Genomic DNA, 16,902 nt, shown 5'->3' with positions numbered 1-16,902 from the left:
CCTGTTCCTCTGTGAATCTGATTTACCTTAGATAGCTACAGTATTAGGTCTCTTGAAAACAATGACTACAGTAACACTGAAGGGTGATTTAGAAACAACTTACTTTTTTCATTTTCTGTGGCAAACAAACCACAGCACCCCATCAGTGATAGACTTTTAAACACTATTAACTCTCTATTGATAACTACCCTAATGCTGACATCTAATGACGACAGCTGTTTCATGGATATCACTGTGAAGAAAGAGCTTTGGGCTCCTCGCCGAGATCCACCAATTAATCAACCTCCCTGTGCATGCGTTGCGTGTGTACATGCCAGTGTCTGTGTGTGTACTGGCTTGTTAACACTGAAACCGCCACTTCTCATGGTGTGTGTCACAGCAATTTCAGTAATTCTGTTCCAGCATAGCTGTCCCAAACCAGCTCTCATTCCTACTCTTATTTCCACTCCACTGAACCTTTTCCTTATTATTATTATCAAACTACTCAGACATCATAGACAATCACACACATGCAAAACCACACACACATACACGAACTTAAACAGACTCTAATTATCCCACAGACACATCACGTTAACAATGAGGCAGTAATAGCAAATGTGAGCAACCCCGTTCACTTGCATTTTCTCTTCTCACTCTTTTTCTCTCTCCCACACAGACACACAAACACACTTACTCACACACCCATGTCTGTGCCATGCATTACATCTACTCATATTTATGTACTGGGTGATTGTGGGCCATTGTCATATGAGAAAGTGTTTTATTATCCGGTCTTTGATTATTTCACTTTCTTCAAACCCATCCCACCCGATATCACTCAGTACACTGACGGTGCTTTTCTTTGCTGTCACTCATTAGGGAGGTCTCTAAACCAGTTTTAAAAGTTTCCTGAGATCTGTCTAATCTCTAGTGATCCATTTTGAAAAGCTTTTATTCCATCTATTGAAGACACAAGAGTTTTTTTTGCAAACTTAATACATGACTTGTACCAGTTTTTATTCCCAGCTGACAGTCTCTTTCATTGTGACACAGTGACTCAGCCCGCCAGCGCAAATGTGTGCACACATGCACACATAACTGCATGAATTATATGTATGTATCTTGAGCTATGTGCATAGATGTGTGTGCGTCTGCATGTGTGTTCGCTACTGTCAAGACACAAAGCTTGCACTGAACCAGTGACCTGATCTGCAGGGTGAGACCGAAACGCTGGGATGACAGCTTTTAGAGCCTGCCCCCACTAATTCTGACTGACAGCCCTGTAACCTCGGCTGCCTCACGCGACAATAGTTTGGTTTTTCTTCCACTTTAACGTCTGTCATTCCTAGCTCAATATAACAACTATTTCTAGGGCAAGGTTCTATAAAAGCATCGTAACAGGACTGGAGGACAAGACGAAACCAGATGATGTGGAATAAAAAGAAAAAGTGCTTTTATGTGATATACTTGGACTCTGACTACACTGATAGTTGTTTATTTCTTAAAGCAACTGTCAAGATCTGCAAAAGTCTTAATATGCCTCAGGTGCTTGCAGAGAGTCAAAAACGTCATGGGTGTATCACTGCAGGACTCTTCTGTCTCTCAGTCCTACAGCCTTTGTGACCAGTGCAGCACTTAGTCAACTAAATCCCACTGCCTCTGTCGCCCACTTTTACGGCACAAATCCTTCCTAATCTATGGATAAGGTACAACAGCCGCATGTCTCAGTGGATTTCAACAAAATCAGGTCAAAAGGGTGCAGACACTCAAAATACTATTGTTGTAGACAAAGAATGTACAGGGTAACAATTGGTCTTCCCACCATTTGACATAAATGCAGATGAATACCAAAGTAAAAGATTAAAACAACCACAAATCCAAAGAAAACTAGGAAAACAACAGGTAGTCCAAGACGAATTTTCGGTTTCAGCTACACTTACACTCATCAACCATGGTGAAGAACTCGAGGATTTCAAATCCTGATTATAATAAAATCTTTAAATTCTCTTGTAAAATATGACCTGTAGATGTTATGTTATGTTATACAAGACTGACTCTGGCCTCATTGCCTCAATCTCTTTCTGAGAATGAATGATTTAATAGGAAGTCAGGAGAGGGCGGATGAGGTAGTGGGTTTCATTTAGGCTAAAAGGAATATCTTCTGTTCAGCCTTCAGGGCATTTTCTGGGCTGTGACATTAAGAAAATCAGAGTCAGTTCTTATTTGTGGCTGAAAGGAAGAAAACAAGATTTGTACACGCAAACAGAAACCTGTATGTCATATTAAACTAGTCACAAATATCCACGAAGTCTGAAGACATTGTATGTCTCTGCAATATGTATATGCCATGATGTAAGGCATTTTCTTGATCGTGCCATGTGGGCTCTCTCTCCTGGGCTCTGAGTGTGAGGGGGAAAGGGGAAAGGTTTGTGATATGAAAATCTCATTTGTTCAATGAGCATCTAAAGGGTTGTGGAATTGACTTGACTGTTTAAAGTGTAACTTCACAGACACCATTCCGACAAGAGAGACCAGAGAGAGGAATGGCACAGAAATATTAAGGGGATTGAGATGGAAGATGGATGTAAGTGCATTTCAGAGGAAACATGGAAAACAGATGACTGTGGAAAATATGTGAGAATATGCAGTAAAGCAGGGAGAATATTAGTTCCAGGGGCTAAAGAGAGTCACAGAGAGTTGAGCTACACTTAAACAACTCTTCCTCCCCTCCTCAACTGTGGAGCTGACACGCTGACACTTGGCTGCCTATTGACATGGTAAATTGAGGGCCCATTCGAGCTGCACTGTGACAGCCAGTGGAGGCCACACACTTTTGAAGCTGTATATTCACAGGACACTACTACAACACACATCAGGAAACAGAGCAGGAGAGGAGAGAGAAAAGGAGTGAAGTATGGACAGAGAAGTAGAATTGCAACAGAAGGGGGGCTGTATGGAGGTAGCACAATTAAAAAGCAAAAGTGTGAAATAAAGGCTGGAGCACCAACAGGAGGAGCAGAGAGAACAAGCACAACTAAAAGGCTGATAAGAGGGGAGGACAGAAAGCAAAATTGATTTCTATTTTTGGAAAAGGTATGACCGATGGATGGATTGAGTCTAAAACATGTTCAATTTCAAAGTCTCATACCACATGCACACACACACACACACACACACACACACACACTCAGACTTAGTTCTATGTGCGCATTTAACCAATCTCACATGCAGATCAAACCTGCTTCAGACCATGCTATTAGATTGCAATGTAATTGCTTTTCGAGTGGACAAACGTGACTTGCGCTCCTGAATGTGCACGGATGTATGTCTTGGGTAGCTGCAGCCATTAGCCGTTTGGTTTAATGGCCAATCTGTACCACAGACTCCACTGACCCCTGGCACTTGGTAGGTGGAGCAGACAACCTATTAACAAAGAGTGAAAAGCTCCAAGCTTAGCCTATCACACAAGGCCACACTTAATTAGACTGTTTGTTTAGCAGACTCTAATGGGAGCGATAGAGAGTGGGAGGAGAGGGTGACTGCTCTCCTTGAAGCCGCAGGCTGAAAGACATCTGGTCAAGGATGAGACTGAGGACACAGGGATATTAAGGGAACATGGCCTCATCGCGTTTGGTGCTATCTCATTTTCTCAGGACAGATGGTGAGGGGAGCAACAATGGACAATATTCATAAATGCTAAATTGAGTCATTACAATTCCTCTAACATAATTATAATCTGAAATAAAAGTACACAAATGCTTTATTTGAAAGGCCTAAACACAATGATTAAATTGATTAAGCATGTGCGAGAAGAAAACAACACAGTGAGGAGGGGAGGGAGGGAAAAACAGTTATTGAGTTTATGTGTATTAAGTCTGTGAGTATCAACAGTGTAGTACATGAGGGATACAACCCCTGTATGAAATTATACCTAATTAGTGAAATCCTTCAGAAAAATTACATCTCTCTTTTTTCATTTATCCCTATAGACCCTTTCAGCCCCTCTCCCCCTTGATCCCGCTCCCTATGCTGAAGGCTAATTAAAGGAGAGAAATTGGATATGGGCCTGTGCGCACTCTAATTCAGGGAGAGGGAAGGAGTCGGACCGGGAACAAGGGCACTGGATCTGAACGGTGAGGCCTTGTCATTTCTGGAAGTACAGTATTAGAGGGAGGGCAAGGTTAGGAGCGAGTACAGACAGGATGAGACAGCTGAAGTGTGACGATTCAAACCAGAATCCAAAATCCACCCCACTTTGCTCCTGTTAATTCACTGCTGATTTATATTGAGGTGGACTCTTTTACCACTTCATCAATCTCTGGAAGACCTATAGGACCGGAGTGTAAATGTTTATCTACTGAATAATCCTCTGTCTTCCTCAGTGCTATGCAGTGGGTCAGAGGTCAAAGAGGTTGGCAGGTGGTCTGAGAGGACCACTTGACAAATCCATTAGGTCAATAACTCATTTAAATGTTCTCCATAAATGTCTACTCTAATTGATGTCTGAGTTTGAATTAGCTTGATTATTAGTGCCCTCATGCCAAAACACGTGTTCTGTGTTACTTCAAACATAATTCCTTTTATTGAAAATCAGTTCTCTTATTTCTTTGGCTAAAACAACCTTGTTCTCAACAGTGTAATTGAAAAAAAATTGTAATCTGAAAAAGTAGCAACATTGCTTATAACAAATCAAAAAGGGCAAGAAACTCCGGCAATTTTACAAAAGAAAGTATGTTTAGAAGTCTTATTTAGGAAGTATTAAGGCATATAAAAATATATAAAGCCTGTTGTGGCAACAAAGAGGAACCGCATGAAATGTAATAAACTGTGCTGCTTACAGTATTTTCCTGTCCAGTGAGAGATTATTACTAACATGATTTGAATGATGTAATTGTTGAAATCTGATTATCTAAATTATAAAACTGTTGACCTGTTCAGGATGTGTGAGTGTCTAAACATGAATTTATTGATGTCACAATAAAATCTGTTCCCAAATCTCAGCAATTACTTTGGTGAGGACAAATGTCATAACCAGAAGAAAACCTTGAAATAAAAACAAGTCTTTAATAACATACCCTCAGATGTTGCTGAATGGACAAAGGCGTTTTTGAGCACTTTTTAAAGGCCTTTGTTAATGCTTTGCCAGATTTTCCGATGCTGTTCCATATTATGAACGTGTCCCTCCATGTCTCACTTTGTCTCCAAGTCTAAAATCCACAGACTCAGGCCAGGTGCAGCTCAAGAGCTGCGGTGGATCAGAGAGGTGATGATGGATGGTAGGGGTGAGCGTGTGTGTGTGTGTGTGTGTGTGTGTGTGTGTGTGCGCACGTGCGTGTCTGTGTGTGTGTTCAAAAGGTTTCTCATGCATTATACGGAGTGACAAACTCCCTGTTGATGACTGCCAGGGGAAAGAGGTTAATGGCTTGCAGACTCACTTAAATGCACACACACCCACACCCACACAACAAACTGCTGTAAGCCTACCATGCCACTGTAACTGAGAGGGTTAACATAGTCTTGCCATATTACTTTACTACAGAGACCAGAAGCACATTTGGCTCCAACACCAAATGCACCAAATGGACGCTGTCTCCAGCAGGCAAAATAACACACGCCAGAAAAATAACAAAGGGTGTATTTGTCTGTGCAAAGCAAACACTCCACACCCCTGCCTCCCCCCCATCGCCCCACTGACTGGAGTGCTGGCTCCCCTTCTACTTCATCTGCATGTTCACACACACACACACACATACATAAACATACACAAGGACCAAAACACACGCACACGTACGTGCACGACTGGGTGCCCCGATCAGACAGTGTGTTTGAGTGCTGTGGAGGTTTGGAGCAAAGGGTTAACCCTGGTCTGAGGGTTAAAAGTGCTTGGGCTTAACACGACAGATAAAAGTTGCAAATTTGATCAACTGTGTTAAAAAAGATGGTTTCTAAGATGACTACAAGCAACAAATTAATCATTTACAGTATTCTCCTCTAGTGCTACAAGAGGCATAATTACCTATTGTTAAAATCTATCATTAAATTTCCAAAATGTCCATCAAAAAAGCTGCAAATAGATAAACCTCCTACAGCAGAGTGTCGGCCCACATGTTCAGACAGACATTGGTGTTGAGATAAATAAATGGGCTGTGTTTGGACTGAGAATCCACCATGTACTCGTCTCCAAGTGGGCCTATCAGGTTGATAGTGAGCACAGCTTGTTGCTCTCTTTTGTGTTGTGTGTGCATATGTGTAACACTGTACAGATGGACAAACGCCACCCTGGCATCCTCTGCGTCAGCCCAAATCTTTGGATATCCTGCATGCTGAGCTTAGCCAGACCTACCTCTTGGAGTGGACACACACACAAAAACACACACTGACAGACTGGGCTGCCCTCATACCTGTTCCTGATGTGAATAGGTCGATGAACCATGCTGCTCTGTCTCTTGCTCCCCCCTCTCAAAAAGGAGTGCAGTGGACAATACATTGGCCCAGTAGCATAATTTGTATGGCTGCTTATCTCAGATATGACAATACAGCCAGATGTCCTGGGTGATTTAAGCAAACGTTTGATGAATTTCATCCACGCTGAATAGCCAAACATGGAGGGGAGCATAATTGCATAGCGTGACTCACTGTGCAGCAGGCAGCAAGGAGGAAAATGTAATTCTCCCAGCAATTTAAATGATGATGAGACAAAAATGACTATTACACCATTTAAAACGCAGATCACCTCTTGTAATTGATAGTGTCACAGGCCTGTAGCTGACAACCCAACTAGCAACAGAACTGCAACCTCCCTAATAATTCAGTGTGGATATTAGCCAATCAATTCAGCTATTATAGTGTGGATGCCCAATCTTAAACAGTCACAGATTGGGGTCCAGGAACTCCCAGAGTAACACATTTTAAACACATTCATGGATTTCTCATAACTGATCTAATGGTTTTAATGGTTATATTACTCTACCCGGTTACTTCAAGTCTTCATCAAACAGCAAATAACATTTTGAAAAGTTCAAAATCAGAGACATTTGTGAAATATGCACCCACGCCCTGACGAGTCGGGGGAACATAAATAAATCTTAGCGGTCACTAGTCCAAGTCATTGCCACAGGTTTTAAAACCAGCTCTGTGCATGTCTTCAAACAGTGCTAGTCTTTATTGAACAACACCCATAAAGTTTAAGTGGCAGAGTACACTGTCAGGGTGGCTTCAGCACCCGTGCCACTGAGTAGGTTAATGATGCTTAAATAAACTATGGATTAATTATAGATAGCCGAATGTGTCACTGGGCAAATATGCATATGTGAGTGAGTGTCCTACCTGCAGCCATGCTAATTAAGAGCTAACCTGTTTCCGGAGACAGAGGACAGATGGGAAAGACACTTGGCACTACATTAGCATGCTCACACACATTTTTGCCCTTGAGTAGAGAGAGGCTCTGATTAGGCTCCACTTAAGTTAGTTAGCCTGGAGCAAACACCAGCCAGCCAAGCAGAGGGAAGAGAAAGGGGCAGGACAACAACCACAACAACAACAACTGCAGTGCAAACAATCCAAAAATGTTGAGGAGCTTTTCGTGCACTGTATATTAATTGATAACTGGATTTTGGAAAGCAGACTTTCATTTATAACTGAGGCTGCATACAATAAGAACTTCTCTCAAAATCTACTCAGATTTTTATAATTAACCAACTAACCAACTATTTCATTTTGACAAGCAAAATAGTTTAAATTGTTTTTCAAGCAGAGCTACCGAATGTATTCTAATGATAAAAATAATTGTTAGTTGCAGCCCTAATCCAAAAACATCAAAGAGATTATAGAAATAGATTTTCCTAGTCTGCAATGGTTGGTTTTAGTACCATAAGGAAAGAAGTCCTGAGGAGTCACACTCCTCATAACTGTCAGATTTATTTATTCATTTTTGCATAAAGGAAAGCATTTCCTCACACCATTTCCCCTCTATTATCAGCACATGAATGACACAAACAATTCTGCCTTATTGTTGTTCAGCTGAATACTGGCTGTAATTTATCCAGGTGAGCCAGGTGCTTGAACATCAAGAACAAACAACGTGGGAAACAACGTCCTTCCAATATCTGCCTCTTTCCACTGAAGCAAAAAATGTGTAGGCTAATGAACTGAAATAAAACAGTCAATATTTCAAGACATTGCATCAATGAAACACTGCCTTCTTCTGTGGATCTGTCCAGCTCCTCTTTATTCATAAGTTTCAGAGTGGAATGAGTCAAGTTGAAGCTGATCTTACAGAAGAGTGCATTTAATCCTGACAGCATCTGAGATTTATTCAGAAACAAGAACATGCCACCGTGGAACTGGAGGAACATACTGCTGTGGTCTAGCATGAGATTTTAAAATCCCAAAGTAGAGATTAAGGGCATATAAACTCATTATGCCACATTAAGACTGAGCATGAATAGACTACTGCGAGGCACAGAGCTCTTACCGTCCACAGCCATAGTCGGTCTCAGCGTGTATCTCTCCGTGGTGTCAACAGGACTCTCCCATTCTTCTGCGAGACGGATAAAATGTTCTCAGCGTGACAATAAAGAGCGCGTCTTGCCCTCTCTAACCTACTATGTGAGCATGGAGGCAGATCTCACTGTTGTCGCGCTGACAGAATTAATAAAACAACCACAACAACAACCTAGATCACACTCTGTTCCCTCTCAGGCGGTTCACGGCCATTTGTTGTCCGGGACGCCGGCACCGGTCCGATATGAAGCGGCTCCTTCTCTATCTCCGCCCCCCTCCGTACCTGACCGCCGGGAGACAAAAGGTCATTACGCCCCGACACCAGCTGTTAGTGGATTCAGACTAGGAACTGCTGTCTCTTCTCTTTCTCTCACGCACAAATACACACGCCCCATTTTATTATTATGATGACTATAGGCTACAATAGAGGCTTTGCTTACAGGGAATCTGCTGTTGTAATGCAAACATCCCAGGAAACTATACTATTGTGATATATATATATGATCATTTGAATGAAAACATATAGTCATTTCATAACGCTGAACCATACAATTCCAATTATGCATTTAGATATCACATGTCATTAGATGTTTGCTGCCCATTAGTTATTATCATCAGGGTTATTTTCTCAGAATGTAGATAACTCCAGAATTACAGAAGACAACGCGCAGCACTTTTAACACTGAATAAAAGGCTCTACTCTCCTTAATGAATAAACTGTTTTTTTGTGTAAAACAAGTGGAGAGTAAAGTGGTGAGCTTTATTGATGGAGTAGAAATGTGAAGAGCATGTGTGTGCTACCACCTATGCTAACACATGGTCTTTGCACAAACTATACAGATATAAGAAAGAGATCCAGTGATGCCTGCAGAAAAGCCTAAAAACAGCCATCCCCCCGCAGACACCCACACCAGCTGCTATTTGCCCATCAAAATGCCAAGCTTCACTTTAAAGCAGAGAATTTGGGAGCAAGTTGTGAACGTGTCTTTGTCAATGTAATCCTGCAACATACCCAATTAATTGATTCTGCTGGCTTTCAGATGCATGGAGACTGCACGGTGCAGGTGTTGTTTTTTTCTTGTAGAACACTGCAAAAGATATGTTCCTGGAAGACTGAAAAACAGTCCATCCGTCTGTGTTGGAAGATGAGGGCTCTCTCTGAAGCACAAAGCTCTGGATCATCAAAGGCTGAACAGCGAGTAGCAAAGAACTACCTTGTACACCAGTACTTTACCAGAACTCATGCTGACTGGGACTAAAAACGCTACATGCTCAACCCTATACACACAAACACACTCAGATTATTATAAACTATTGTTCTTAAACATATACACATGGACACTGGCACACACACACACACACACACACACACACATAGAAATGCACCCACAACTCACTCCTAATCTCAGAGACAACTTAATTTAGAAATGTGCTTCTGTGTGTGTGTAAGGACATTTTGTCCTGTAAAAACACTGAGCAGTCAAATCCTGTAGATTTAATTCAAGGGAGGGTCAGTACAGTGAATAATGAAAAGAGATCAGGGGGTAAGACTTGCCCCTTGTCCAGAGGGTGTCAGGTGGCAGAAACACAGCAACTAAAAAATGAGCAACTCTTGTGGAAATAAATGTTTATACAGTCTTTGTGTGTCAGTTCAGATAAACACGAGGGACTAGCGGCTCAGGGGAATGGAAAATATTATTGTTGATGTTCATTCTTTACTCTGTAGATATTAATTCTTTACTCTGTCAGCTGGGCTAAAGCGACTTTTCTTTGTGAGAAAGGAAGCGTGATGTGGAGTCGCAGTGTTGTAGTGTCTCTACAACACCTTGTGTAACTAATAGATGATTACATTAAACTTTTATTGTCTGTGTTATACCGTCACATACGGAATGTCTCCTTCTCCTTATGCCAAGTGTCTTTGTTCATCTGCTGTGACAGTGTAACACGTGCATAGCATAAATGCACACACACACACATACACACACACACTTTGGAAAAAGACCATAACACAAAAACAGTATGTTTGTACTGCAAACAACCAGATTGTGAGTGATACCATGAAAAAAGAGGAATGTTTTGGGCTTGTGCTAGAGCTCTCTTCCAAGAGAGAAAGAGAGAGTGAGAGCACTTCCTCAAGAGACATAGAGAAGCTATTGATACTGGAGGGTGCATCAGCCCTGCCAAAGCTGGTGACATGGTGAATGGCTGTCCCTAGGTTGGCAGTGAGAAATAATGGTGCCAAATAGAACAGATAAATGAAAAGAGCAGCTGAGAAAAGAGTGGACCAACCTTGGGTGCATCTAAATGCCTGGAATCAGAAAAGACACAAAGAAGGTTGTATTTCAATAGAACATAAGAGTTCTCTTGTGCCTGTACTTAATCTGATCTGAAAAAGCGGTCTATTTCAGGTGGAAGTGAAAGCAATGTAATGAATTCCCACAGGAAGCTATTTATTTGAGAGAGATGAGTGCAGATGATAGAGAAGAATCCACTTCATAGTGTTAAGTTCTGGCCCTGAGCTGTTTCCTAATCAGAGACCTGGGGGCAGGGGGGTCTGTAATTGTCTGCACATACTGTAGAGAACCCTCCTTTGAAAAAAACTATTTTTTTCAGGACGTGGAGCAAAAGATGACAGAACCTATTTGAGAGATATATTTTGTTCGCCACTCCCTGTTCATCACATCACATCTCCTGCACCCTGTGTGTATGTATGACTTTGTTTGTGTGTGTGTGTGTGTGTGTGTGTGTGTGTGTATGTGTGTGTGTGTGTGAACTATATTTGTGCTCCTGTGTTTTTTTAAGTGTGTGTAACCACATATGTGCAGGGAGAGAGACCTGGGAAAGGAAAGCAATTGTGATTCCCCTCACTCTCTGATGGTAACCTCAGTCTTGCAAATGACCACAGTCTGACAGACAACGTGAACCTGTGAAGCTGTGCAAAAGCAAAGTCATACTCATAGCGTAATTCTATCTTTGTAAGGTCTCTGATTGAAATTGCCCCTTACTCTTATCGTAACCATCACAGCTAAATGCCCAAACCTAACCCTAATTGTAATGTTAACCCTAAAACCGCAACCAAGGATTTTCACTTGATAAAGTCTGATTTTCTGTAGATTGTTTTCTTGCTCACTGACACTTTGCATAATTTCAGATGAACTTCTTTTAAAGCCTTTAAACAGTAGAACACTTTAAAAAGAATAACACAAGAATAATATGTGCTAAACTTTGGCATCCAAAAACACCTAAAATACACAAGCAGTGTTGTTTTAATCACTTCAGCACACAAGTACATGATTATTAAACAAAACACAGAACATAAGAAGTTTCTCTGCTCTTAACACATTCTTTACTACGCTTTATATAACTTTTATTTTTATACAAAATACAGTTTATATCAGACTTTAACTAAAACATAAATGTGATTTAATCCTTCCTGCTGTTATCCACATCCACTAATGAGGGTTGATATCAGAGCAACACATTAAAGTAACTGACTCCCAGTCTTATTGTGTTATAATTTATCTTTATCACAGTGACTTGTAGTAGCTTTACAACTGAACCATTTCTCTGAACGCAGAGAAATAAAATTTAAAAAACTTATCAGCCCAACTGATTTAAGGCAATACAAAGACAGATGAAATGACAGATAAGAAGACGGTGATATTCACATCATCTTTACATATTAAAGTCATTTTTTGTTGGGTCTCTTGGGATGACTCTGATTGGAAAGAATCCAAGTTTATTCAGTCATCATGCAGGATGCTCAGTCCATTTCTGTCTCTGTCACTCCCTCCCTGTCTTTTTTTCAAACCTTGTCATGTCATCGTCGTTTGTCATTCCTGTCGCTTCCACTGCCTGTATCTGTGTTTTGCTGTCCATATCTGTTGAAACTTGGAGAATGTAGTGTTAGCTCCTCTCCTTTCCTCTCCTCTCCTCTCCTCTCCTCTCCTTTCTCTCTCCTCTCCTCTCCTCTCCTCTCTTCTCTCCTCTCCTCTCCCCTCTCCTCTCCCCCCCCCGCCCCTCCTCTCCCTCCTCTCCTCTCCGCTCCCCTCCCCTACCCTCCACTCCTCTCCTCTCCCTCCCCCTCCTCTCCTCTCCTCTCCTCTCCTCCCTCTCCTCTCCCCTCCCTCGCCTCTCCCCTCCCCTATACCCTTGACCCTCCACTCCTCTCCTCTCCCCTCCTCTCCGCTCCGCTCCTCTCCTCTCCTCTCCTCCGCCCTCTCCCCTCCCCTCCACTCCTCTCCCCCTCCTCTCCTCGTCCTCTCCACGCCCCTCCTCTCCTCTCCTCTCCTCTCCTCTCCTCTCCTCTCCACTCCTCTCTCTCCCTCCTCTCCTCGCCTCTTCACCCTCTCCTCTCTCTCCTCTCCCCTCACTCCCCTCTCTCCTTCCTCTCGCTCCCCTCCTACCCTCCACTCATATCCTCTCCCCTCCCTACTCTCCTCTCCTCTCCTCTCCTCTCTTTTTTCTTTTCCTCTCTCTCCTTCTCCCCTCCTCTCCTCTCCCTCCTCTCCTCTCCTCTCCACTCCTACCCTCCCCTAATCTCCCCTCCCTCCTCTATCTCCTCTCCCCTCCCCTCCACTCCTCTCCTCTCCCCTCCCTCTCTCTCTCTCCCCCTCCCCTCCCCTCCCCTCCCCTCCTCTTCCTCTCCCTCCTCTCCTCCCCTCCGCTCCCTCCTCTCCTCTCCCCTCCCCTCCCTCCTCTCCACTCCTCTCCTCTCCTCTCCTCTCCTCTCCTCTCCTGTCTGAATCGACAGAGACAGCGAAAACTGACTGCATCATGGCGTGATTCATTGTGTCTAAATAAACCAGCCAAATACCATTTGCAGACAAACAGTAGGTCAGCTTCAGTCAATAATCTCACTTATCTGCTCAGCCATCAGGGAAACTTATTAATTCTACATTGGATCATGTTAGCTGTCAAACCTTGAATGTGAACAATATGAAAAGCTCTTACTAAACCAGTATTCATATCATTCATTTGCTTGCCTATCTTGTTGCTCAAGAATAACTGAATGCTTATAAGGAGAAATGCATAAAAGCCCAGTGTGTAGCTGGACACTTTCCTCATCACTCTGAATTTAGTGTTATTACATTATGTGTTCTCTAAGTCTCTTCCATACAAGTCTTTAGACTCAAGGTGACCCTAAGAGGGAGCAGAAAGCATCTTTTTCCTTATACTGCAATTACCGTAATGAATCATTCTCAATATGATTGACCCACAATGCATACATGTCATGTTTGTCAATGCATTAGTATTCACAGCACAAAATCAGCTTTTTCCTTTGTACAGTTTCTCAGATCCTGCCCTGGACTAATTACCAAACTGTCCTTATTCAAAGCTTTGTCACTGCACTAAGCTCAGAGGATCAATGAAATTCTATTTGAGTATCTGTTGCACAAAATGACACTGGTTGGCCAATCTAAAAGGAAGCCCTAATAGCAATTTGCTGTTGTCCTTTCACAAGGACACTTCCCTTTGTTTCAGAACAATACCCAGTCAGTAATCAGTGCTAAATAAATCATTAATCCTCTCAGGACTTTTTCTATATATGAAGTCAAGCTTTGTGCACGTACACTGCTTTCAACTAAGCGATGGTAATTGAGTTAGGCATGTGTATGTAATAGTGAAAAATGATGGTCCTGGTCCTATTTTGCCATTTTTTTCCTTCACTCATATTGTATTGTTGAAAATAATGAACTAAAATTAACTCACAATGCAGCTCAGACTATATGAATCATGTGTTTCTTTGTATGTCTAGGTGTGTTTTTTTATGTGATGCATCAAAGTATATCGACCTATCATCTCTACATAGCTCCTGTGTTTCCTCCTTGCAAACAGGAGCTTCCTCTCAAGTAGCAGACCAGAAATGGGATGATGATGTTGTTTGCTGGAATATTTCATCTTTTAATTCTTGATGTCTTCCTATAGAATACTTTGATGCATACATGTAGCTCTGCCTATTCTAAACCTATGTGTATTGTTATTATATAGACATTTGTTGTAACAGATAAGAAAGATATTTCAGCGGTCCTCCCCTCCTCCCTGTGTCACATGCACTGAAAAACACAGCTTAGATGGAGTCATACAACCATGCAAGTTATCATGACAGCACTGCTTTAATTTGACTTGCTTGTAGCACATTTTATTTCACCAGTTACAAATATTCTTACACATCAGTTTATTACTGTATGACCAATAAAGTATTAGTATTAAAGTATTAGTCATTAAAAACTGGGGATATGGTTTTGTGGATCCCCCCTATCCAACATGCAATTCTATGCAAATGAATTGAATAGTTTTTGCAAAAAATAGTCATTATAGTCGTGTAATTGTCTTTAGGCTTTATTCACACTTACAAGGAAATTATCTTTTTTGTGCCTTCAGTGTAATAAAAAATAGTATTGGACTTTACTATTTTGATAAAACAAAAATTTAAAGTAATTTCAGTGCGTCCCAAGTGGAACACACTATATCAATGACATTTTCAACAATCACAACAGTCCCTTCTTCTGTACCATAATACCAAGCCATCTATTATGAGGATACATCCGAAAAACACATTTTTAAGTGCCTTCATTCGAGACACTGTTTTCAGCTCACAGCTGCATTTACGGTAAGCATTGCCAAACTTTTTATGGCAGCAAGTCAAAGGGAATGAGCATAGTAAGATCTTCATGGTTGGTGGTGTTGTACGGTGCAGGGTAGTGCCAAAATTCAGGCTGAAATCTGTCACTTTCCCTGCATCATAGTTGTGATCCTCAACATAAATTCAAATTCTTACTTTAACAATTTAACATTCTATTCTTTTATTAGTCAAAACTAAGACTAATGGATCCATTTAACACAAATTTAGTTAGGGACTACACGTATGCCTAGACCAGGATCAGAAAGATTTTCTCATTGTTAATATTAGCCAGCATTATTGTGGTGTTTTTCTATTTAATGATTTATCACTAATGCGACTGACCTGGAGAACACATTCTGGGTTTGACACTATGATGAGCATTCAGTTATGTAATCCTTGGTGTTGTTTTAGCTTACTGTACAAAGCATGTGATGTGGCTGGATATTATCCTAGTTTCTCTAAATGATTATAAAGATCAGTCAACTAAAATTAAGTGGTGAGTTAAATAATCACAGGAAACTAAAAGCTGCATTGCAATAGCTGGATGAAATCATGTGTAAATTGGTGGCTGGCTGTGTAAAGCTATACATCTTCTAAATTGTCTGACAGGCCATTTTCATCATAACATCTTCTCCCAGGAGTGAAATAATGTCTACCCTGCAGTCAGTGTAAATGAAGTAAAATGTAAAGGCCTGGGCAGAGGATCAGACTGTGGATGGGTGAAGTTAAATGTGACTGAAACTAATTGATGTATGGCTCATGTCATCTAATAGGCTGAAACCCAGAAATGTTAGAATGTAATTATGTTTATCACAATCTTCTGACTCATGTTTGAATATAGATTATTTGACATAATGTAAGATACGGTTATTATCTCGTCATTATCTCGGTAACACACTAACCCGTGTCTGTCACAACTGAATCACTTAAAATGTACAGCTCTATCAGCTCTACACATGGAAACATCCTCTGTAAGAAAATGGCCTTAGGTCCACTATAGATTGTCATTAACTACTCTTGCAGAGCACCAGTGTGTGCTTCAGTTAGGGCCAATTAAAATGGTTTTACTGTGGAGTACACACTCATCCTTTTAAATGTAGGCTTGTTAAAGCTCTGAGATTATATGAACATTAGAAGGTTCACATGAAATGGGCAGCTGGCAACCTTAGGGCCTGACTATTTCCTAACAAATTTTTAGCTTTGTCATATATGACATGATAGGAGTCACAGGTCCATGAAGGAAATGCTGCAGCTGCCTAAATGCACAAATAGCATATTATGTTGATTACTAATTTATGTTGATTACTAAATTACCAAGCCTATAATATATGTCTTTTGTTTGGATTAATGCCCTGTAGAAAGGCATTATGAGAATATTACAGTAAAGTAGAATAATGCACAAAGTTCAGGGATTAAAGGTTATACATAAACATATTATGATTAATAACATCATGCAAAACACTGACATATTGAGAGTCCTACTAAATTTAATTGCAAGCTTTTAATATTATTTGCGAGGATGTAGCGCCATCCGGTGGCTCTTACAGAAAAAAACTGGTGTCGGCATGAAACATGATAAATATTCTAAAGAAATAACTCCAACCGCACAGCCTGACTGAAAGAAGTGAAAATAAACATGTTATGTTACTCGGACGAACAATTTTGAGCTAAAGAGAGAACCTAAGGGAGGTGAAGATAAGTAGTAAGCAGCCCCTCCAGCGGGGGCGCTGTGACAAAAACCAACAGACATCCTTTTTTCCGGTAGCGGAAGTGACACTATTGTTTATCCGCCA

At 41.2% G+C, this 16,902-nt stretch overlaps 1 protein-coding gene across 1 annotated transcript in view; it reads right to left on the bottom strand.

Annotated features, from left to right (window-relative positions):
• The window catches only part of LOC113145894 (sterile alpha motif domain-containing protein 10-like), a 39,387-nt gene extending 30,850 nt beyond the window's left edge, over positions 1 to 8,537 (bottom strand). The window contains exon 1 of the mRNA XM_026333038.1: positions 8,456 to 8,537. Coding sequence (XP_026188823.1) covers positions 8,456 to 8,468 — 13 coding nt within the window. The 5' untranslated portion in view covers positions 8,469 to 8,537. The remainder of the gene's footprint in view (positions 1 to 8,455) is intronic.
• Positions 8,538 to 16,902: the final 8,365 nt, after the last annotated feature.

Source organism: Mastacembelus armatus, chromosome 7 (assembly GCF_900324485.2).
Source record: "Mastacembelus armatus chromosome 7, fMasArm1.2, whole genome shotgun sequence".
In the NCBI taxonomy this organism is placed as follows: domain Eukaryota; kingdom Metazoa; phylum Chordata; class Actinopteri; order Synbranchiformes; family Mastacembelidae; genus Mastacembelus; species Mastacembelus armatus.
The sequence above is the reverse complement of the archived record's forward strand: the minus strand, read 5'-3'. Positions and strand labels throughout refer to the sequence as shown.